General features: G+C 47.4%; 1 protein-coding gene and 1 long non-coding RNA gene across 2 annotated transcripts; one reads left to right on the forward strand and one right to left on the reverse strand.

Moving 5' to 3' along the window:
* Positions 1-7,705: 7,705 nt before the first annotated feature.
* Positions 7,706-18,556, reverse strand: LOC139827731 (uncharacterized). Its single transcript, XR_011738650.1, has 2 exons — positions 18,437-18,556; positions 7,706-7,832 (listed from the first exon to the last, which is right to left on the reverse strand). It is a non-coding gene; the product is annotated as an uncharacterized lncRNA (long non-coding RNA).
* An 877-nt stretch (positions 18,557-19,433) lies between these two features.
* Positions 19,434-21,599, forward strand: OLIG3 (oligodendrocyte transcription factor 3). The gene has a single exon (XM_065835587.2). The coding sequence runs from the start codon at positions 19,674-19,676 to the stop codon at positions 20,493-20,495; it is 822 nt and encodes a 273-aa protein (XP_065691659.1). The 5' UTR covers positions 19,434-19,673; the 3' UTR covers positions 20,496-21,599.
* The last annotated feature ends 2,475 nt before the right edge of the window (positions 21,600-24,074 follow it).

Here is a 24,074-nt window from a genome sequence, read left to right on the forward strand (position 1 = left end):
GAAGGAAAAGAAAGAAGCAAGGAAGGGATATGCCTAAAACTCCAGGGTCATGGCCTGACAAATTAAAATTAAGTCTGCTTTTTAAAAATGGGTTGGAGATGTTTCATTTGAAAAACAGTCTTAAAGTGTTGCTGTCCCTGCATACTTGGGGAGTCATGGGTGGTGTGGCTGCAAGAAGAGAAGACGATTCTTCTCACAATGCTAATGGCTTTACTACAACTATAGAGAGTGATTAAGAATAAAACAACATTTCAATCAGTTTTCCTAAGGAGCCTTCACTTAAAGAACAGAAAAAATTAAACCAAGACAGTAAAACTCTGAGGAAACAAAGGAGGGAAACTGCCAGCCTGTGAAGTCCTAATGCTCATTATATCTGGTGCATGTTTAGCTTGTAAGGAGGGCTTGGGGAGGAAAGTAATTTAAGCAAACCAACCTGGGCCGTCTTTTCATTCTTTGTCATGCACTGCTGTTGTTACCTTTAGAAATCCAGCAGCAGGGCTGGTTGTGTCCTGTTTTAGTGCCCTTCGTAAAGCATTCCCTTTTCACCAGCTCCGATGGCCCCATTGGAGTGGCCATGACAATGGATGTTCATTTTACCGCTATAAAAGGGTTTAATGATTAAAAGGCCGCACCATTGCACTCAGCCACAAAACTCATTCTTCCACTTCTGTGGAGCCCTTTGATTCAAAATGTTCTTTTGACAGGATCAAGAGTGGTTTTCATTCTGTCGGGCAGCAGAAACATCTGCATTTTTTATCCTCTGCCTCCTCCTCAGTGCACATAGTTAATGTGTAATTAATGAAACATCCCTTCTCGGAGTGGCACACAATCAGTGTAGGTCTCCCACCAACCTCGCTCCAGCTCCAGTAAAGCAGGTTTGCTTTTATATCCTTGTACTCTCATTCAGCAGTAGTAATAAACCCAGTTCCAGGCTTATCTAGCCAGCTTACATCTTAATCTTTCTTCCAGCCCCCGCCCCCTTTCTCTCTCTGTCTCCTCAGGGAAAAGGGATGAAAAAAAAAAAAAAGGACTTCTCTTTCTTTCGGGTTATCCGAGCACGTTTGGAGGGGGGAACAAAACACACCGCAACATTCAAAGCAAAACAGAGAGAACAAGGGGTCTAGGGAAATAGTCCCCTCCTCCCTCTTTTCCCTGGAAGAGAAAAATAAAGACCATGTAAGTAGTCAAGCAAGCAGAAAAGGCAGTTACACAGGAAGGATTTTTAAGCCCTATAGGGTAGGGCCTTCAGACCAGCGAAGTGCTTGCTCTCATTAGCGCAATGCATCTGAAATCCAACACATTACATGCCAGAAAAGTACGACACCCTCCTACACAGGAGTAGCCTCTTCATGTGCTCTTCCATTTGCAGAGTTTGGGAGGCCAGTAGTGTGCTTGAGAGCTCTCACATTAATGTTCAAGTGCTGCCAAAGCTAAGGCTACATTCTGCACAGTGACGGCTGAATGTTTTGCAATCATGTTTTATTACATAAGTTTCGCTAAGTGTGCTATGAGTAACTATGTAGAATAGTGGAGAAACGTACTTCTGCATTTGTTCACCTGTCAGCACACAACAACACTGGGGTGGCTCTACGAGAACAAAATGGACTCGGATGGATCACAATCCACCAGTAGCTCTCAGGTAAGTTTTCAGAGCCACATTTATGCAGTAGCTCTAGAGAGTATTGCTCTGTGAGCAAGTAACCATAAAGAGCTTCATGTATGGAAGAACATGAGAAGATGAGTAACAGAAGCAGATAAATATGTGGGCCCATACTCTTCCTACCTGCAATAATGTAAAGCAGAATCTCTGTGAAGTCCAGGAGATGTAGGCCATGTGGAAAAGTGAAGCCAACACTTTTCAGCTTGCCTAACTGGAGCTGTTATCCTTGTGGCTCTAACAAAGGAAGGGGAGAACACTCTGCTTTCAAGGATTTCATTTTGAGCCAAAGATTCAGCTGCAGATGTAGCACAGAGAGAGAAATATAAAATAAAATTATTTGCTTACTAAGAAATTCATCTCTGAATGAAGTCTGGTTCATTCCAATTTAAAAATTTGGGTCAAATTCATAAAGCAGATCTGCCTGGAAAGAAGAGTTCAGAGGTAAATCACAATGTTCCCTCTTTCCTTTGTCCTCCTGCTGAGGGAGACTGCCTCTTGTCCAAGGATCCTGCCTGTCCAGAGGAAGTGGAAGCCACACACTAAGTAATTCTTTTGATTGAGAGGAATCATCCCTTTGATTCTCAGTTTTCAGGACTATGTCCTAGTCATCCACCACTGCTCTCTATAGGAAGTTTAGTCTCCACTATGCATTTATCTGTGAGTATCAAAGAAACCTAAATACGTAACATTCATAGCTAAAAAAAATGTGCACACTGAAGAAGTTTAGGTCCCCTTCTGATTTAGTCCAATTGGAAGCTTCTTTCTTCCTGCATGTGAGGAAGAAACGAGGTTCCTCCCCAGATGCCTGCATGTGATCCTTTTTATTTTCCTGGTTTCAAAGGGTTGAAACTGAGTGTGTAAAGCATCATCTAATTTCCTACAGTACACTTAATCTGAAAAATTAGTAACATTCAAAAATAATCAAACTAATATAGGAAACTGTTGCAAGTATATAACATTGCAAATATTGTTTGCCTTCTTTGGAATCACAGCTAGAAGGAAGATTTGCCTATGAAAATTCAAGGAACAGGTAAAAAGGAGTTGGTATAAAAACACCCAGCCAGCATGATGCACAACAGACCCAATGCAGTTCTTACTTGTGCCAGTCCAGTTCTAAGTAACCCCCAGGAAATCTGTAGAATTATTCCACATTTACAACCACATGGCATGTCTGCATCAAACATCTGTTTTCAGGCAGATACTTACTTTAACATAACCTCTGTTGCAGTCTACAAATAGCAAGAACCAATATTTGGAGCAGGGCAAGGGGAAACAGCATCTTGAAAAACGACTCTTTGGGCCAAATTCCACATGCACAGCTCCCACTGAGATCCAAATATGGGCAACATTTGTTTCCAGATTGAGCACAGAATGTGTCTCTATTGTCATTGAAATGGAAAAGAGCATGAGCTTTTGAACATTATTCTACTGGTCAGACTTGCCAGCTCAACCTATGTCCAGTGATCAGAAATAATTTCTCTAAATCACTTGTTTTCAGTTTCCACAATGGTGTGTGCTGCAACGTAAGGCATTGGAGATAGCGAACTGATAAAAACAGGCAAATTCACTGTGGGTAAACTTTGCTCAAGAATGTTGGCTGCAGCTGTGCTTGAATAAACAGCTTCCTGCTTCTTAAGAAAGAAGCACGTCCGTCTGATCCTGTGGCACAGGAAGACTGGTGTGCTGGGCGGGCCTGGGACAATTGCTACAGTCACTGAGCTGCACCGCGATACATTTGAATTCTGGCCAGAGACTGGGAAGTCCACGTTAGCTTGCCAGACCATTCAGAGGAAAGGGGCTTCAAAGAGAACTTTTTACCCTTGATTCCAAAGTGTAAGTGCGTACGGAAAGAGTATAATGTTTGCTGTTGGGATTAGCCCCCTACCGCGCCAGCCACATATGAGCGCACTGAAAATTGGCGGCATGCAAGGGAAAACCTCTCAGCTCGCTGCAGCTGAGCTAAACCCAGGGTAGATTTCCAAGCACCAGAGCAGAAGGTGTGTGAACCTCATTATCGTCTCCCAGCACAGAAAAGGAACAAAGCAGAGATCATATTGAAAAGAGTGGAAACCAAAGGCTACGTAGGATGGGAAAACATTCCCCATTTTAAGTGGTATGAGAAACTCTTTGGTAATATTGAGGGACTCTGGTTAAAAGTACTTGTTACACAACTACATACAAAGCTAACAAAACAAAGAGTTAGAATTTTGCTATATGGAGAAAGATAACTCTGGTTAAAATTATATTAGAGGATTTTTCAGTTCCATGAGGAAGTAATAGGACAAAGATTCCAACCTATTAGACTGCCAGCTCTCTCCTCAGCTTAGGAAGGGCTGGTGTCATGCTGTACCAATTTTTGCTTATGCAGACTATTCATGTGTAACACAAAATCAAAGAGTTGCAGCGGATTCATGGGCACTGCTGATATACCTGGGCCTGTATCTGGTATCTGGTATCTCCTGCTGTACTGCTCTTGGTCCAGGGCTGTGAGCAATAAAGCAAATGCAACATGTTGTCAGATTATCTGCATTTCCAGGTGACATCTTTTATTTGATGCAAGGCAGATGAAATGGATTGCTTAATCCAGCATGGTTACCTGCTGGATGCAGTCAAACTCCTGCTACTGCGACAAGCTGCCGCTGTTTGCACTAAACAGCACAGATGCAGCAATCTCATTGTCTGGGGGTTTGGTTTTGGTTGCTTTGGTTTGCTTTGGGTAGAGGGTTTTTCATTTGTTGGTTTGTTGTTGTTGTTGTTGTTGTTGTTCGGTTTTGTTTTGATGTTTGGCTTTTTTATTTTTTCTCTATTGCAAACCTTGCCGATCTTTTAGGAGTACAGCTACAAGTCCAAGGTTGCCATCAATTTGAAAAGAGAAAATAATGAAAGCAGGAGATAAACAGAGAATAACCCCTATTTACAAAAAAAGTCCTGGAAACAATAATTTTTAGATACAAGCATTCCCGGCAGGACTGAGAAGAATAACTTGCTTTAAACACAGTACTGCTTCAGTTGCCCTATGCTGCTTGTGCCCAGTGTAAGCGTTCCCTTGAAACAGTTCCAGACGTAAGGTTCATTTTGCTACTGTGGGTTCAAAGGCCTGATTTAGTAGTGCTTCTCTTTTAACATCTAGTTGCCTGTATGCTCATTTAAAATGTTGATTGCCTTTTCTTGATGGTTTGGTTTCAGGAACATGCTGTGGAATTTAAATTCATCCCCCTCCCATGCTAATGTTGACATTATTTGTGTGTAAACACATTACATAGTATAGCAGAAATGTAAATGAGATTTCAGAGTTGAGGTGATTTATAAAGAGTCAGTCTCTTAATTTATTGAAGTTGTCTTTGTGCTGTTTGCACATGATTAGCAGCATATACCATACATAGGGTGCCCTTCTATAGCATGTTCAGAAAGAAAAAATGCAAAATGTATACCATTATAGCACCAAATGAAGATCTTATTGAGCTTCAAGATGCTTTGAAATATGTAATTACTAACTTAACTCTGCCTGAGAACTTGTCCTCATTAACTCTGTAATTAGCAAGACCTTGTTTGATCTTGGAGTTCATTAGACATTGCAGCTGGAAGATTGTTTCAGTTTTAACACATCAGAATAGACAATTAAAGTGATAATAAAGAATCAATATCACTTCCCTGTTTCTTAGATTTTTCCAAGGTTGCAGTGTGCTTAATTAAACCTGGTTTGAAACAGTGAGAAATTAAAAAAGTAATGTGGACATATTTCTTTTGGCTTCACAGACTACTTAAAAGGCTGTTTGAAATGTGCCTTGGGGCACACTTTCTACCTGCACAATGAGTAAATGGATGGGATACTTTCAGATTCAACTGCAAACTTAGCTGGAGACTTGAGTAGATGTTATGCTCATATCCCCTGTATTGCCTGTGGCACATGCAAATACGCCTCCCTCTTGCTTTGTGACTGGACCCAACCTCATAGTTCACGTTGGCTGCTGCACAAAGATCAAGAGAAAAACGTGTTGAGCTCAAGTTATTTACATGGCTCTGACTTTTCCATGGCACAGCCTGAATTGATCCACATCCACCTTCCAGAGCAGCAGCCTGGTTCTCCTGTGCATCAGCACCTCCCTGCACAAGACAGCTTGTAAACCTGGTATAGTATTGAGTGTCTGCAGCAGAGCCAAGCCTGAACTCCCATTGTTCTGGGGCTCCTTCCCTCTCTGCTATCCCTGTTAAGAGGCAGACTGGGATCCTCTTACACACAACTAGTTCTCCAGTGGTTATCACAGCCTAGAAAACAGTCTAAACTGGAGGAAGCAAAGGGTGGTCTGTGCTCAGAAACCCCATGTTCAGGTGGACCTGATTCTGCTTTCTGCCTGTCTTCTGACTGGCAAGTAACTGAACTGTGATATTTTTTTCTGTGCCTCCACTTCCTTGTAATAGAGTGAGGCTCTGAGACTTAACACTGGAAGAATATGTAGTAAACCTCGATGAAATTTCCTGTGTAATGAAATGCAATAACATTCTAAACAAGATTAACAAAATTCAACATCTTCCTTCTACATATATACTTTTGCCTCAATCCTTCACCATTTTCATTTAATAAGCACAGTTAACTGAAGACAAAAACCATGTCACTGAGGGAGAAATGGATAATGAAGGACCAGTGAAGCACTAATCCAACTAATCTTGCCTTTGGCAGTTGAATTTGTGTAGATCCCAACAGTAAATACTATGTTCCAAGTTCACCCAATTGATTTCAGTGGTTTTCCTTCAGCCTGCAGGGTGCCACATTTCTTCATTCTATTTGCAACCATTTGAAACTAAATTGCTTTAAAGATATTAATGCTTCATTGATTTAAACTGAAATAGACCCTAACTGTCAGCATTTGGGGCAGATTATAGAAATTGGGTCAGATCCCTAGCTGGTGTGAACCTGTCAAAGACAACAAAATGACGATGAGGATCCTAACCTGGATATAATGTCCTTAATTTACGGCAGTATTAAGAAAAAAAATTCCCATGAATGTTCGTGTGCCAGGATGACTGTAGACAAGCAGAGATAGCAACACCTAGGCTTGATTTTCTTCGCCATGGCATATTTCAGTGCATATGCTACAGGTCTGATTGCAAATGGGGGCTACTCCCCTGTCAGCAGTCCACTCCCTTGCACATCTACATGACAGGCTGAGGCTGGACAGGTCACACCTGCACTGTCCTACCCCTTGGGTCTCCCCCAGGCATGACCTTTTGCCAACCAGCATTTGAAGTACTTCTAGAAAGGCCTTCTAAATATTGTCCTGACATCAAGTCAGTTGTGTGCTGTGTGTCATGTCCTGTATTCCCACTGCCCAGTACAATGCAGATTTGCCTTGGCTCAGAGTGACATAGATATTTACCTTGCTTGCACTATTACCAATGATCACCTCATAACAAATGAACCATTGACTGAAGCTGAACCTCTCCTTCAGAGCCTGTCTTAGCTAATTAGACAGAGTGACTAAATAAACAGTTAACCCTTTGGCCTTTGAAGCCTGAGTGACATTGGAGACCACACCAGGCCTCCTGTCATGCCAGCACACAGGACAGAATGCTGGCGATGTCACGGGGAGGGCAGTACTGCTGGAATTGGAGGACATCCTGGATTTAAGCTGTCCAGTGGAAAAGGACCTGGGGATCAACAGCTGGCTGAACATGGGCCAGCAGTGTGCCCAGGTGGCCCAAAGGTCTGAAAACATCCTGGCTTGTATTAGAAATAGTTCAGCCAGCAGGACTAGGGCAGTGATCATCCCCCTGTACTCAGCCCTGCCTTGAATACTGTGTTCAGTTTTGGGCCACTTACTACAAGAAAGACACTGAGGTGCTGGAGCAAGTTCAGAGAAGGGCTATAGGTCTGGTGAAGGGTCTAGAGAACAAGTTTTATGAGGAGTGGCTGAGGGAGCTAGGACTGTTTAGCCTTGAGAAAAGGAGGCTGAGGGGACCTTAAAGGCCTTTTCATATTTAAATGATTCAGTGATTCTATGAGATCAGTGATGCCCCTTGAATGTCCAGACAAGTAACATTTCTTCACCTGAGTGGTGTTTCTGTGTCCAGCAGTGGGGTCAAGTCCACACAGCTCCATCGGAAGTAGACAACCAGCAGTTTATTCTCATCCCATTTTATCCCACACGTTCTCTGATGCGCTCTGAGTGGTTTCCTGTTAATGAAGTTAGTTTAGTGCATTGTAGGGTTTGGCTTAGCATATTTTCAAAAGACAATCTTATTGCTTTATCCATGCAAAGTTAAGGACCTACCTTCTTCTTCTGTCCCTATGAGGTTCAGGAAGTTTAAACGCAAAACAAAACAAAACAAAACAAAACAACAAACAAACAAACAAAAAAACCCAACAACAACAACAAAAAAACAAAACCAAAAAAACTCCCAGTCTCCCAGTCCCCAGGCTGATTTTGGGATGTTTTATACTATCTCTAAACAGCAGGTTAATTTCAGCTGACACTTATTTATGAAAGCACAAAGTCTGGTGAGGTAATAAAAAAGTCAGCTCCCAGAGAATATATCGCCTCAGATTTTCTTACCTAACATGGTTTTATCTAGAGATTTATTGAGCAAAATAAAGATTTGGCTGGCAAATAATGTTATCAATTGCTCCATATTTTAAAATCTTTTGAAAGCACATACAAAAACCAGATTAATTTCCTTGTACACTATCTACTGTGGGGTACAAACACGCTTTATTCAGCGACTAGGCAAGAAAATGTAAATTAGCTGTCTGACGTTTGGAAAATTCACATGGCTGAATTATATGACTCGTGTATTTGGAAAACCCATAGGGTTTGTTAATATCCAGGTGGATGTTAATTTTAAGTAATAGCCCAGTCAAATGCTGAGGTTTTGGTGCTGAATCAAAGACACAGAATCTTCTCCCATCTCTATCCTTTTAGCTACATGTGGGTAGAGGATTCAATGCTTGAAATCAGTTTTCAAAGAGGCTGAATTAATAGTAAAATTGATCATTTATGAGCTGACTTCTCTGCTGCCTTGTTAGTGTCCCGTGAAGACATCTGCTTGCATGGCCCCATTCTCACTTCTGCACAGAGTGAGGACACTCATAAGATGGAGAGAGCCCATGTTCTTGACTGGGGCCACAATCCCAGCTCCCCTCCCTGTCTTTGTGGTCGAAGCAGTGTGGAGTGGTAGCCCACCATCCCGGCACAAATCTGCCATTCAGCGGGGTGAGGCTGGGAAATAATGAAGTCAGCACATTAGCGCCTAGCCTGCTGAGCTCACACTGCTGAAAGCTGCCGATGGGTGGATTTCCCAGCGTTTGGAAACTTTGTCTCAGTTCTGCAGGTTTGCTCAAGTGTGCCACGGCTGTTTGCAAGGGAACTTTCCGGCTGGGTGGATTTGCTTTCCTCCTGGCAGCTCCAGGAAGGTGAGAGCTCTCCTTCATTTCTTCCCTGCCCCCACCGTCGCCTCTCACTCACCCCACAAACACAAAGCTCTTCCAGCGAGACCCCTGCGCTAGGGAGCTTTTCCCTCTCCCAACTCCCACACTGGGACATTTTTCCACATTTCCAGGATTACGGCCACTTTCACTTAGATCTATGTGTGTTGTCTCCACATACAAAGAAGCACTTGGGGACGGGATTAGTAGGATTAGAAGAGATTCACATATGTCCAGTTCAAGCAATTGGTATTCAAAGCTTTACACTTCCAAATGCCACCAAGAGAGAGAAAAGGAGCTGGGAGCTTGCTTTGCAGTTCAGCACCTTCCTGAGGGGGACAGGGCTCTTTGTCTGGGGGGGACACACAAAACCACCCCCCTATACACCCTCCCCATTAATCCTGCACCCCGTAGCCACCAACTCTTTCCCTTTGGTGCCACCAGTGGGGGTCTGCTATAGCCCTGACAAGAAGGCAGAAGTATTGTGGCTTTCTTGATTCTCTTTTTAGAGCAGCCTGTCTGCAGACTTGTGGCAATCTCTGCCAGGGTTTGGTAGGCAAATCAAGGTCCTCTCCTGTGCAGTTTGCTATGATATTTCTTGTCTATTGTTGGAAGACAAGGAAGCATCACTGGGTTTAGAACATAAAGGCACAAAATTCTTAAAGTGTCTTTGCTCATGTTGTTAAATCCTTCACATGTACATGAACTGTTCACGCAGGCAAGGCAAGACCTTAAGATTAAACAAGTGTGTTAGGCATTTCTGATAAAGCAATGGAAAAATCTGGCTTTTTTCCTCTTCTGTTGTTTTTAATAGGCTGCCTTCTGCCTTCCTCGTTGCCTTTAGGGCAGTGATAGCGATGACTTCCTGATATTAGATGCATCAGTAAAGGCACAGTCTATGTTACATAGTTTGCATTTTGATGATCACTCCAAATATAAACAAATCATATTGTTAAAAAATTCAGAGGGAAGTTTTAACATTAGTCAGTGTAACAAACCTCTCCGTAGTATAGTGAGAGATTTTTTGAGCAGAGCAGGTGGAGCCTTTTTTTAATACATTCATCCATTCATTAATTAATTCATTCATTCTTTTGTTCAGTCTTTCCACTCACTTTTTGCTCACTAGGATAAAAGCTCTTGTGGAATACTATATTGTTTGCTATGACTTATTAGGGACAGGAACATACACAACCAGATGGAAAGGAAAAAAAAAAAAAAAAAAAGGAAAACTTTTTAAACCCTGCAGAGTGTCTTTTAAGTGATTTTTTGACTTGCAATAAGTCTGTATTTGTTTTACAATTTTCGGCCCAGAAATTAAATTTCAGAGTATATGAAACGGGCTGAAGGAAACTGAAATGTTGCTAAAATATGAAAGATACTCTCTTAATTATTTCTTCTTACTTCTATTTTTAAAAGGAATGGAGCTGTGTATGAATATTAGCTGAAGTCAATAGATTTAATATTAATCTACTAATACCAGAGTAAGCCAGTATAAAACCCAGTGGGTCTTTATTCACATTAATAAAGTGGACCAAGTTTGAACTAATATTTTGTTAGCTTGTCGATTTTGCAACTCCAAGTCTTACTCCAATAAAAATATGTGGGAAAGGGTGCTATGAATATCCAGATTAAAGGAACTAGGTGTATGAATTCTGATGATTTTGATAAGTCACCAAATGTTGTGATGTACAAGTGACTCTATGGGATTTTAGACAGGTGGAAACCCTTGAAACACTGAAAAGCAGGGAGGTTATCAGGTGTGTTCATGCTTCTCAAATCTTCAGGGAGTTCTGAGTAGTTCACATACACTAATGATGCAAGACTGGACCTCTGCAATTTAGGAAAAAGGCAGCAATAGCTACAGAATCTAGAACTGCAAAACAGTGAATATCCATTTCGGGTGACTGCCAGTTGTGGAGCAGTGGTTCACTTAGTAACAAAGCAAATATGAAGAAGAGAAGACAACCCAAAACATATGTACCTATGAACTTTAAATTGAATTTCATTTTCAGAAGCAGTAAAAATAATTACTTCCCACTGCAGCTGTGAATATCAGTTATACAGAGCTATAAAATCAAAAATACATATAATTTCCTACTTCTTCCCCTTTACTTCCTACATTTTTTACATTATGCTTATTGCTGCCCAGACTTTCCTGTTTGTCTTACCTATTTACACAGCACTTCTCTCAGTGAAGGTTTTGCACATCTCAGCATATCCATCTTTTTTGGATCTGTTTGTCTAACTGAACTACAGGTAACAATTATTAGTGGGACTTACAGATCATGGATGTTTCCTTGAGGACAATGCACTACTGATGAGTGGATGAGATAAAATATTTATTGACCTTTGTACAAAATGGTGTTCTGCCAATTAAGAGTCAAAGGCTTTTCCTTGGTTTGTGTGTATGTCATCCCACTCCAAAATGATATTCTTTGTGCCTGGAAGAAACCTAGAACTCTCACCTTCCCTGACTATACAAAATATCTGAAAGGAAAAAGGGAGCAGCATAGGAGCAGTTCTGATTGCTTGTTTTAGTGTGTAATAGCTGGTTGAGAAGGGGCTGTAGCTCCCAAAATCCTGTTCTGTCCCACACTCCCAGCCAGCAACACTCCTGACGACCAGAGGACTCAGGGCATGAACCTTCACTGAGGAATCATTCATATCCCTTGTATTTCCTCTCCAAATTAAATTTCCTGGCAGTATCTCAAGCCACTGAGTTCTATGTGAAGGAAAAGGTTTATCAGGGACCCAGCTAAGCACCCCTGCAAGGAAGTGTCTCCCTGACAAAGAAAAAGAGATAATGACTTCAGGCTAGATCTGGATACGTGAAAGTACTGCTACTGGACACTCACCTTTGGTTCAGGTGAAAAAGAATAACAGGCAAAACAGTTACAGAGGCAGTATTAGCAAACTAGAGAAGCTGGCTTGCTTTCCCCTGTCAACAATTTTGCTCAGCGCCAGTGGCTGACGAGGAACTGTGAGGACCCTTACCTGAGCTTAGTGTCTATGGTTGGCATGGGCTCTCTTAAGATCTTATTATTAACATTTTACTAATCAGTTTCCTTCTTGGGAAACAAATATGGAAGGGCCTGCCCCCAATTAAAGCATTTTTGTTTGAAAGCTAAATTATCTCACTGGAGTAATGAAGCCCTTCCTTACAGTACTCACTGGTTCTTTATTGCAAGGAACTGCACTGGTGATTTCTATTTCAGAAGCCTGACCTCTGAGTCTATTGAAACCAAGACACATCAGTCAGCTCCAGTAGGTTTGGTTCTTGCCCTGACAGGCCTCATAATAAGCAAACAAACACCACAGTTCTTCAGTGTTTCAATAGTTAATAATTAACCTTTGCCATAAGCTGATGAGAAAAGATGGTGTCCGTGGATCTAGTCTTATCTCCCTCTCTCTGTCTTTCAAGAGACAGAGGTTGGACTTTTATGATCCTCATTACTATTGTGTCTGAGCACTTCTAAGCCTGCTCCAAGCTGCCAAGAACCAGAGGCTCCCAGTCCTACATCCATAGCTTTGTAGGTTTTGCAGTTAAGTGACACATTTCAGCCCTATGTCCTGAGCCAGTCTGAAGAACTGGAGGACCAAGAAAGGGCACTGGTGGGTCCTACAGCCACCAGTCTCCCACAGCACAACAGACCCGTGCCTGGTCTCAAGCAGTCACCCAGCGCAGTTCCCTCCACCGTTATGCCATTGCTCAAGGACTTCTCCAAGATGGACCTAGGACTGTTGTCCCCACTGTGCAAGAAACAAATATTTCTGAAGACCTGGGGAAGGGGTGCATTCTGCAGGTGTGGTGGGGCAATGATCATTGGGCTATACACTGCCAACATTAGCCTTTCCCATGTGCCTGCTTTTTGACCATCATTCTTCCCTTTTGTACTTGTGCTTGATGCTATTTTCCTCCAGTGTATTTTATTTTCCATTTGTGGAACTGCATTTACATTAATGGTGCAATTGTCACTGAAAACGAACTGCCTCATTTCAGCTACAGCTTTAAACAAGATGAGAGTGGAGAGTGATTCAAATTTTAAGGGTGGGAAAACGTGGTTTAAATGATGAAAAACCCCTGATTTTATCTAGTAAAGCCTCCCTGAACATTTGAAGTTCCAACAGCTCAGCTAGAGGCAATATAGCAAGAGACTCAGAAGTGATTTGTAAAAATAGACTTACGCCTTAGCTGGGCCAGATTTTACCATCGTTTCTGGTGTTCATTAGCATCTCATTGCACATGTCGCCCCATTGATCCCAATGGAACAAGCCCACACAATAGAGTCCTATTCAGGGGTGGTGAAGGCAGTCCATACGCCCATCCCCAAACACTGAGACATGGCAAAGGTTTGTGAATAGACTGCTGATAATTTTTGTTGTGCCTTCTAGAATTTGTATTAGACTATTAACAACCCGTAAATACTCACATGAGATGTGCATTGTTTAAAATTAAGATACAAAATGAGACAAGGATGTTTTTCTTTCTCTTTAGTGCGTCTTCCATGCTTTCTAATGTCTACTAGAAGAATTATTCCATGACTTCTATGGCTTTATTTGTTTTCACTCTGGCTATGAAGAAAAATTGTATTAAGCTTGTTTGTTTCTGAGACAGCAAAACATTTTAATCTTTAGTCGTTTTAATGCCAATGTTTTCCCACTGGCCTAAGATAACTTTAAACATTTGTGAAGCTTATTAAACAGCAGCAAGTCTGGGGTTTCTGATGGGGAGGATTTGGCGGAGACCAAAGGGTAGCTCTCATGTGCTTTCTGTCCAACCACTACTTTTTTATAGCTGATATTTAAATAGCCTATGCGACTTTGAGATTAACTCAGTAGCCATTGACTATTTGCTAAAACAGTAAGGGAGAGGGCTCTTAGAAATCAGGGGATGACTTTCAGTATCAGGTGTAGTAGATGGAGAAAGTTCACAGTAATGAAGGCACAAACAGCTGCAGCAATGTGAAAGGCCAGAAAGAAAGACAAAGAAAACTTGCCTGTTTGAAACCGTTAACATTCTAGGTGCAAATATGGGAGACAAAAAAAATACAGGCTTTGAGCAGCATTATTATCCTTCAATGCAGTAACAAGGCAGCCATCATTCCAAGTATGTGACAAGTTCATTTACCAGGAATGCCAGGTTTAGCCCGTTTTGCATGTCTGAAATGTGCATCACTGTCTGAGTTCTGTGTACAGGAAATGTGCATTACAGTCTCAGCTCTGTGACCACTGGATGCTTTCAATATTTTGGAGGTACTGCAAATTTTACCAAGCCTCTAAAAATAAACTATTTAATGGGTGAATATTCAACAATATGGACTTTTTTTTTTCTTCATAAATTCCAAATACTGCAAAATATTTCACAGTTGACTAATATCATGGCACGTGTGATAGTTTTAAAAACATTCAAACTGGTTCTCTATAATCTTTTCTCTAAATAAAATGCAGGTTTCAGGTGCATTCACTACAGAAAAAAAAAAAAAATACAAACTGTTGATTAAGTGATTTGTATTGTTTACCGAAACTAATTTCAGTCTTTTGGTAGCAAATGTCATATATCAAAGGATTAGTAATTTGCACATGTCTAATTAATTAGTGTTCGACATTTCAAATTTTATTACTAAGGTTTTATGCCGTATTTTTTCCAGAAGTTTTTTCAAACCAGTATTTAAATGCAGAAAATAAAATGCCGCCTTTAATTAGCGGCACTGGAATGCACATCAGTTATTTCCATTAAGATTATGTTCGCGCCAGGAGCAGTGCCTGGTATGGGCCCGATCCTGTCGTCATCCACAGGTTACATTAAAGGTCTGAGTAAGGACTTCAGCTTCATACTTAATAAACAGGGGGAAATTTTGTTCTGACCTCTTGTTGCCAGCGAATCTGAAAATATATGAAGGGAGAAAAAAAAATGTCCTGTATTCAGGTAGAGAATATTATCTGACTGCAGAATTTGACTACAGCACCTCTGCACAGTCTGCTCATCCCTGTCCAGTCAGAAGAGAACTCGACATTGCCCTCGTGTTGCTCTGCTTCTGGAAAGTAAATTTGTGACAAGCACAAGAATTAAAATAGTCTTCCAGTCTATCCACTTCGGTGATGTCAATGTGTCAGACGACGAGATACTAACAATCTGAATTAAACCATCAATCTAAATGTAATCCAGTAACACATTTCGAGCAAAACCAGCACGCTGCTAGGAAATCTCGGCTGTCCTCTCTAAAATACACTGAACACCGTTTCAAAACAAAAAAATTTCAGTTCCAGCACGCAGCGCGATGTGGCACAAGCCATTCGTAGCAGCGTCTGTCTCACAGAGGGCTGTCTGAGAGCTTTCTTTTAACGCAGTGATCTATGTTTCTTAAATAGGATGTACAACTGCCTTATTGTAGTGCTAACATTTATAACTACTTTTATACTAACAGTGCGGTTGTCAAGAGTCCAAATTAAATTAAAAGCAAGCAGAGATAGCAAAAACTAACAGCCATAAAACATGAAAGCTAATAGTCTTCTAATAAACCCACAAGAAAAAAAAATATATAATACTGATTTAACCAGTCTTCATATCATAAATGAGATTCTGAGTTGTCGGCCAGGTCAATAAAGTTGAAGAAAGAGCAAGATTTCATGTTCTTTCACAGTAACGCTACGCAAAAGTGCGTTGAATTTCCATACCAAACTCTATGAGAATTCCAAATCAGGCACTGCCTTAAAGTGCCTCCGTTAATTAAAACCCGATATTTGAAAAGGCAAGATTTCCACTCCGAGGACACCGTAAAAAAAGACCCAATCTGTGCCGTGAGCCGCCAGCAGCGGCCCCGTCGTGCGGCTACAGTTGCGTTTATAGATTACGGGAGGGTGGCGTCTCCCACGGCCCCGTCTGGTGCCGGTCAGGCGCTGGGCGACTGCTCTCGCACTTGATGTTCTCTGCACTCCGAAGCAGTTTGGCTTTGCACAGAAAACACATCTTCCTCCCTCACCAAATCTCTCTGCCTTTATAAAAACAGGAATTAAAAGACGGAGGAGTGCAAGTTAATTTGATTTAGCTACCACTCAGCTACCATTTTCGCCCTTCTCCTACGTCCCGATTAGGAAAACATTTTATTTTCTGACTGCCGGGGTTAATTTCGTTGCTGCCGATGTCGGGGGGAGTTTTGCTGTTGACTGAATCGGGACTGCGGCACGCCCGGAGCTCCTCCGCAGCCCTCTCCGAAATGCCCCTGGCCGGGAGGCATAGCGGGCACTTGCCCGGGCGGGGAGAGGCGGCGGCGGGCGCAGACAGCCCTCCCGGGGGCAGCGCCGGCCCCCACTCGCCGCCGGGATGGGTCACGCGGCTCCGCCGCCCTCCACGGGCTCAGTTCTTCTCCCAGCTGGCTGCGCCCACGGGTGGCACTTGCCACGTACCTCTCTGCTGCTCTGACACTTTTCCTTTCTTCCACCTCTCTCAGTCTTCCTTTCCTTTCCTTTCCTTTCCTTTCCTTTCCTTTCCTTTCCTTTCCTTTCCTTTCCTTTCCTTTCCTTTCCTTTCCTTTCCTTTCCTTCCCTTCCCTTCCCTTCCCTTCCCTTCCCTTCCCTTCCTCTCTTTTTTTCTTTTTTTTTTTTTCTCCTTCTCTCCAGCATCCCCAGCACCAGCGGCAAAGCACAGCAGTGGTGGAGGCTGGACGCGACAGGCAATGTTAGCACCAGCAGCGCTGCCCTTTTCCGAAACGACTTCCCTGGCGATAGTCTCTGTGCCCGGGATTTAACCTCGCGCTACTTTCCCAAATCGTTCCTTTGCCCTAAGGCGACCTCGAGCAGAGCCGAGCCCCGCCGGATACTGCGGCCGTGCAGGCGCGACTGTCCCGCCCAGCCGAACCGGGGGCGTTGGGGAGCAGCGACATCGCCGAGAAGGGGGACAGAGGAAATATTCATAATATTCCTCGGAGTGACGACCCGACCTTTCCTTCCCGTCCCACCTCCCGCCCCTCTCCGCCCTGAGGTGCACCGGCGGTTCCGTAGGCCGGTGTCGGCCCCCGTCCCCATCCCGATGAAGCCCAAGGCCCAAATGGGAGCGGGGCTCGCCAGAGCAGCCTGCCCTGTCGGAGACGAGGACGAGTCCCCTCCTGTTGCTTCCCCCGACGGCATCTTTTCGCCTTTCTTTTCTCTGTTCCCATCGGACTTGAACTCCTCCAAACGGAGCAGTGCGTCTCCTCCGGAGCGGCGGACGTGGGGAGGGGGAGCAGGAGATGTTGCCCCCCTGGGCAGCTTCCGGCCCTGGGGCCCGCATTTTCCCCGGATCCCGCACATTTTCCTGCCGCCACTGTCATCACCGTGTCAAGTTTTGTTCATTTGCTTCATTCCGGCTCCACAGGACGGGAAGGCGGAGGAAAAAATGGGCAGCCTCCGAAAGCTCCCCGGAGAGGGATCCTGTGGGCAGGGGAGGCCGCCCGCGCCGCCCCGCGGGGTGCGGAGACTGGCGGCGCTGGGAGGCTCCGGGTCCGGCCAAGTTTTCTGCTTGTTTGACGCCAAACTTCTCAGCTGGGGGAAGAGTGGGTTTACGGCTTTCGCAGAGGAAGCGGGATAAATCGAGGTCGCGTTCAGTTGTTTCTGATATATTACCCTAAACACTTCTTTTCTTTTCTTTTCTTTTCTTTTCTTTTCTTTTCTTTTCTTTTCTTTTCTTTTCTTTTCTTTTTTTCTTTTCTTTTCGTCTCACTGACATCGCTGAAATCAGGAGGCTTTAATTTTGCTCAACAGACTAAGTACAGTTAGACTCAGTCAGATGAAAGTGTCTGTCTCTTCCTGGCTTCTCGCTCTCCTCGGGGCCTGGAGACTCTTTATGGAGGACAGAGGTCCTGTCAAGAAAGTCTTTCCTGGGCCCTACGCGCCTGTTGCCAGGTGGAAAATCAGCCCGACGGCTCCACCCCGAAAGAGCGGGCGCAACCGAGCCGGCTCCGGGAGCGTCAGGGCCCGCCCGTCGCGGGTGGCTCCCGTCCCATCCTGGCTGGCAGCCCCGCACTCACAGCGTAGGCACCACCGGAGATGGGGCGATCCGGTAGAGGATCACAGTTTCTTCCGGACATGCACACGGATTGGGTAGTCTGCTTCTGCCGCCGTCCCTGCGGGGGGATCCTCCCCGCCCCCAGCCCGGCAGAGCCCCGCAGAAGGCTCAGTCCGCCCCGGGGCAGAGGCAGAGCCAGCGCCCGGCAGACAGCACGGTCGAGAGCTGGGGCGGTGACACCTGCCCCGGGTGCCTCGCCAGCCCTGCCCGGCAGAGCCCCGACCTGCCCGGCCGCGCGCACTCCCTTTCCCCCTGGCCGCCGACAAGATAAGGTCCCGTCCAGGCTGCAACCGGTGCCTAGAGCCGATTTACTTACTGGCGAGAACGCCTGGGGCTGTTTGGTAGCGCTGCCCCCCGGGCTCGGCTCCTTTCCTGCCCGCGTCCGTCCCGGCCTTGAACACAGACTCTCGGTCCCACCGACGGCTGCTCCGGCCACCCCACCGCACCGCCCTCCCGCCGGAGCCGAGGGCGAACGGAGCCTCGGGATCTGCCGCCCGCCCCCGAGCCGGCCCTCCCGGCCTGCAGCCCCTCCCGCCGCCAAGCACACCGACCTACCACCGCACCCCGGCTTTACCCGTTTATTTAAAGGGGGGTCGCTGGCCCTGCCTAAGGCGGGTTTCCCAGCGCGCACCTTCCCGCCGAGGCTGCCCGCCGGCTGCCCGAGTAATCGCTCATTTAAACAAAGCGGCGACCCAGGTACGAGCCAATTGCGGCCAGCCCGGTCGGGCGAGGGCCAGCCCGTGCCGCACCACAAACCCCGATCGGGGGGAACCGGGGGAAGGGGGAGGGAAAGGCAAACAAAGCAGGGAGCCGCGTCTGGAGCCGGGCACTCTGCAGGACGGGGGGGACCGAAGTGCCCTACCCCCCCACCGGAGTGGGGGTACTTCACCGGGCGGCTCCTGCTCGCTGCCGCCCGCGGCCGGAGTTTCCTCGCCGGCCCCGAGCAGGCGCGCAGCCCCCCTGCAGACCCTTGCCTCCCTACTGTAGACGGGATGCAGTTTTATATTGGAAATGAGGGGCAGGGGGAGGAGATGGCGCGCACACGGAGCGACGAGTGTGCGGTGTCAATCAGAGGGGTTTTGTGTCTCCTTGACTCCTGATGGTCCGTGGCTGAGGTGTCCCGGGTGGCACCACAATGAATATGAATAGGGGTCCTTGCTAAATGGGACAGTCAAAGCGCACCGCCCTGAATAATGGCACGTCATCCTAACTAGACCATTATACATAGGAGGGCTCCTTTTGTCTCTGCTCTCTGCTGCAGCTCTATAAAAGCCCCTCTTTTTCAGGCTGAGGTTAGTCCAAGCATACACTAACTAGCCATCCTGTAAACAGGCTGAGTAACCGGGGAGAGAGAGAGGAGAGAGAGATTGGTGAGAGAGGGGGCTGAGGGTTTTTTTTTCTTCTTCTTCCAGCATTCCCAGCCCTTCACTGGCAGAGCCTGCCGTCCATTTTTTTTATTTTTCGATCCGTTTTCGTTGCTTTTTGAAGGAGAGTTGTCTTGTTCTGCCACCTCCAGAACAGGGAAGAGTTTCTTGCTCAGAAGCCCGAATACAATGAATTCTGACTCCAGCTCTGTCTCCAGCAGAGCCTCCTCACCAGATATGGATGAGATGTACCTGAGAGACCACCACCACCACCACCACCATCACCACCACCAAGACAGCCGGCTCAACTCTGTCTCCTCCACCCAAAACGACCTAGTGCAGAAGATGTCCGGGGAAGGCCTCTCTAGGAACGGCTCCAAGGCCGGAGGGGAAGGCAGCAAGTACAAAATCAAGAAGCAGCTGTCGGAGCAGGACCTGCAGCAGCTGCGGTTGAAGATCAACGGCCGGGAGCGTAAGAGGATGCACGACCTCAACCTCGCCATGGACGGGCTGCGGGAGGTGATGCCCTACGCCCACGGACCTTCCGTGAGAAAACTCTCCAAAATCGCCACCCTCCTACTAGCCAGAAACTATATCCTGATGCTCACTAGCTCCCTGGAGGAGATGAAGAGGCTCGTGGGGGAAATCTACGGGGGGCACCACTCCGCCTTTCACTGCGGCACGGTGGGACACTCCGCCGGGCACCCGCCCCACGCCGCCGGCACCGTGCACCAGGTGCACCCCATCCTCGGCAGTGCCTTGTCCTCCGCCAACACCTCCTCCTCCCTCTCCGCCTCCTTGCCGGCCATCGGCACCATCCGCCCCCCTCACTCCCTGCTCAAGACCCCCTCGACACCCCCCGCCCTGCAGCTTGGCAGCGGCTTCCAGCACTGGGCGGGCTTGCCGTGCCCCTGCACCATCTGCCAGATGCCCCCCCCGCCCCACCTCTCGGCCCTCACCGCCTCCAACATGGCTAGGATCTCGGGGGAGACCAAGGACCTGCTGAAGTGACTCCGCGGGGCTCCCCCGACCTCCGGAGCTGAACCGGAGTCAGCGTTCCCACAGGCGGGGAGGGGGCTGCGGCCGGGCCCCCTCCGCGCCGCTGACGGACCTGGCCCCGCTTTCCCCCGCCCCGGCAAGAATCCCCCTGTAACACGGGATTAGTGTAGTAAGGACCTTGTAAAGGTAATGTTTTAGCCGACTCCTCGGGCGATGTTTTCTTATTATACTAAACCGGAAAGAAATAAGTCCCTGTTGTAAAAATAATGGTAATAATGCCACTGATGGTAATCAAATGTAAATAATTCCTTAAAATGGATGGAAAGGGGAGGGAAAAAAAGACTTGGTTGTCATTGTAGTGTTCGCAGCTACTAAAAGACGGTGAGATCGGTTTGGGGCTTCTTCTCCTTCTTTTCACTGGCTTTTCCTTTATTTCCTTTTGCACAACGACACCTCCAAAACCTCCTGCTCCAAACCCGGCTGCGGCAGCGCAGCGGTGGCCCGGCACAGCCCCCGGATAGTGCGTGCATGCTTCCCACCGCAGCCTCCACCCCTGGGTACCGGCCAGGGGCGGCTTCCCTGGCAACAAGGACTTCCAAGTGAATTCACAAAAGTTTGGTGTTTTTTTTTTTTTTGTTTGTGGTTTTGGTTTTTTGCTTCCCAGATTCGATTGCCATGTGGTTTTGTTTTACTTCTTCCCTCCGTGTCCTCTTGAAAAAAAAAAAAAAAAAAAAAGGAAAAAGAAAAGAAAAAATAAAAGAGAGGGAAATAGTGCAAAACACAGCACAACCCTCCTGCGGGTCTGTTTTGCCAAATCTCCCATCCCCTGCTCCCGGTGAAGTGTTGCTAGTTGAACTGGCTTGGGTCTTCGTCTCTTACTTCTCTTGTTGACTTTGGGTTTGTTACGATTTGCTGTTTTCTTTAGTTTGGTTTGGTTTTGCATGCGGTGTCGGCTCTTGCCAGATCAATAACTTGTGTAACTAAATTGGAATCTCCGTTACTGTTTCCTTTCAGGTACGTTTTTCTGGGCGTTTGCCTGAAATACTGTTGTTATTATTTTTATTACGCATTTCCTTTGTTTGTTTGTTTTTGTGGTTGTTTTGTTTTGTTTTCTTTGTTAGGGCCTCAAAGACAACACCGTGTCTTTATTTTTTATATATTCTTGATAACTATCGATATATTTATTATTCACCAGTGTTTCTGGATGAGATTTCCAAATAAAATAAAAAAATAATTACAAGCTGTCTGATTCGCCTTTGTCTGGGGCTGGAAGCTGAGAAAAGGTGTCCTATTTGATCGCTTTGGGTTTTGCCACGACTTTTCTGACCCAGCTGGAGGAGGCTGCCCCGTCTCCTTCTGCGGCTCAGGAGCCGCCCTGCCTCGGAAGCAGCGAGAAAACCGACGGTGATTGCCCAAACGTCCCCCGATGTGTGAGAGCTGCCACGCTCCCCTCTTTCACACCGGGGTGGAAGTCGACAGGAATTCGTAAACCGCTGGATGGTCCCACAGCCAGTGGCAGGCGGCGGGGGGACAGGTGCATTTATAGGTAAAAAAGGGGTAACAACAACTTGTTTCTTCTGGGGATCCGGCTGTCAGACTTTCTCCATGAGGGAAATGGCAAGCTGGACAGGGCTGGGAAACGCAGCGCGGTCGCGGCGGGAGGCTGTGCAGCGCGCGGAGCAGAGGAGTGTAGGCGACGGAGCGGGACCCTCGGGGGAGCGCAGGTGGCGGATGCCAGCGACCCCCGGCTCCGCACACGGAAGCGGGTCCTGTAGCCCCGGCCAGGCACCCCCGGCCTTCCACCTTACGCGAAGGGGTTGGCGGGGGCGCATTTAAACCGAGGTGCGAAACAACTTTTGGAAGACACCTCTGGGTGACAGTGCTGGTGAACGGGCTGCCCAATACTGCAGCAACCAAATCATCGTCAAGGCATACGCATCCATACATAAACCTTCTAAAACCGTAAGGAAAAAAAATTACCCTGAAAACACAGTGAACTAACGAATCATACTGTAAAACAGCTATTTCCACGCTGAAGTGAATCTTTCCAGTACTTTAGCAAAATGATCAACAGATGGGGCAGATTCCTCCCTTCCTTTCGCCGCTACCCAAGTCAGCGCGGTGCCCAACCCCACGGCCCTACGACCCCCTTGCCCCCGGCGCTGGCTGCGGGGCGGCGCCTCCTGGCGCAGGCAGCAGGGAGAGGGTCCCGCTGCAGGAGAGCCTGGCGTTGCGCGGGGCGGAGAGAGCGGGCATGGGAGTGCGGGGTGCAACTCGGGCTCCAGGAGGAGCTGTGCCTGGAGATGAGGCTTTGGGGCGCGGCGGGGGTGAACCCCACGGGGCAGCCGGAGTTGTGCTCCGCGCTCTGTGCTGGATGCTTGTACCTGCCCCGCCGTCCCGGGCAGAGGGACTGGGGTGAAGCCCGGCCCTGGCAGCCAGAGGCACTTGCACCTCCACCCCCTTGGAGCGACAACCTGCGACGCAGGTGGCGGAGGGAAAACGAGCAGAGGATAGGGACAGACCGGGGGAAACGTGGCGTGTCGGGGCAGGGGCGCGGTGGAGCAATGGGGAGCGGGCCGCGGAGATGCGGACCCCACCACAGCCGATCCATCCGTCCCTGGTGCACCCCTACCGTGCGGGGCTGACAAGGCTGAGACGCAAAGCCGCGACTCCTCCCGGCCCCGCATCCTTCTCCCAGACATCGCATCCTCCCCGGCTCCGCATCCTTCCCCCGGCCCGGGGGGGAGCGGGGTAGACACGGACGGGGCAGCTTCTGCCTGGGGCTGTCCCCCAGCTGCGGCTGCCAACAGCTTGCGGAGCCTTCGACGAGGCAGGGCTGTAAATTACAAGCGAGAGGAGGGAGAAACCACCCCTCCGTCCCGGGGCAGCCGCCGGCAGCCAGGTGCCCGGGATCCGCCGCGCTCCCCGGCCGTGCTGCCTCTCCCGTTCCCCCGCAGCCGGGGGAACTCCCCTAGGCATCCCTAAGCAAAAAGGCTCTTTGGGGTCATTTGATCCCCCACCCAGCCACCCAACAGCGGCCCCCGGGCTCTGCGTTCCCCGTCTCCCATAAGGCGGGGCGCTGCTCCAAGGAGCCCCGGGCTCCTTTCCAGCCGCAGAGCAAGGCTGGGGGAACGGTGCACAAGCCACTTCCTGGTTTTTCGCAGAAAAAGGAACCGAGCCGCGGAACGAGTCTGAGAGGGGTTTTGAGTCCCCAGGAAAGGGACAATAAATGTCCCGTTCCCCGGCTCCTCTCTGGCATCACAGTGTCCCGGGCGATGCGAATGAAACGGCAGGCTATTCGCCTCCTGGTTTTGCTTCCTAGCCCGTGGAGAGGTAGAAAGGGAAAGAGCATCCATAGAGGTGCCGTTTCCTTCTCCTTTCCGATGGGTCGGGTGGAAAAACCCCAAGTGACTTGGAGATGCGATGCTGCAGGCGGAGAAGCCCGCTCGGAGGTCTCCTCGGCTGCTTACTGCCGGGGAGGAAACTTCGGTCGGTTCAACAGGAATTCAAGTCTCTCCTTGTCCTGTCCCTCTCCTCGGGCTCCTGCACCGATGCGGCAGGAGGGTTTACCCTTCCCTTCCCTTCCCTTCC

The sequence above is a fragment of the Patagioenas fasciata genome, chromosome 3 (assembly GCF_037038585.1).
Source record: "Patagioenas fasciata isolate bPatFas1 chromosome 3, bPatFas1.hap1, whole genome shotgun sequence".
In the NCBI taxonomy this organism is placed as follows: Eukaryota; Metazoa; Chordata; class Aves; order Columbiformes; family Columbidae; genus Patagioenas; species Patagioenas fasciata.

Coding starts and splice junctions, on each gene's coding strand:
- OLIG3 (XM_065835587.2), top strand. CDS start 19,674: ATGAATTCTGACTCCAGCTCTGTCTCCAGCAGAGCCTCCTCACCAGAT.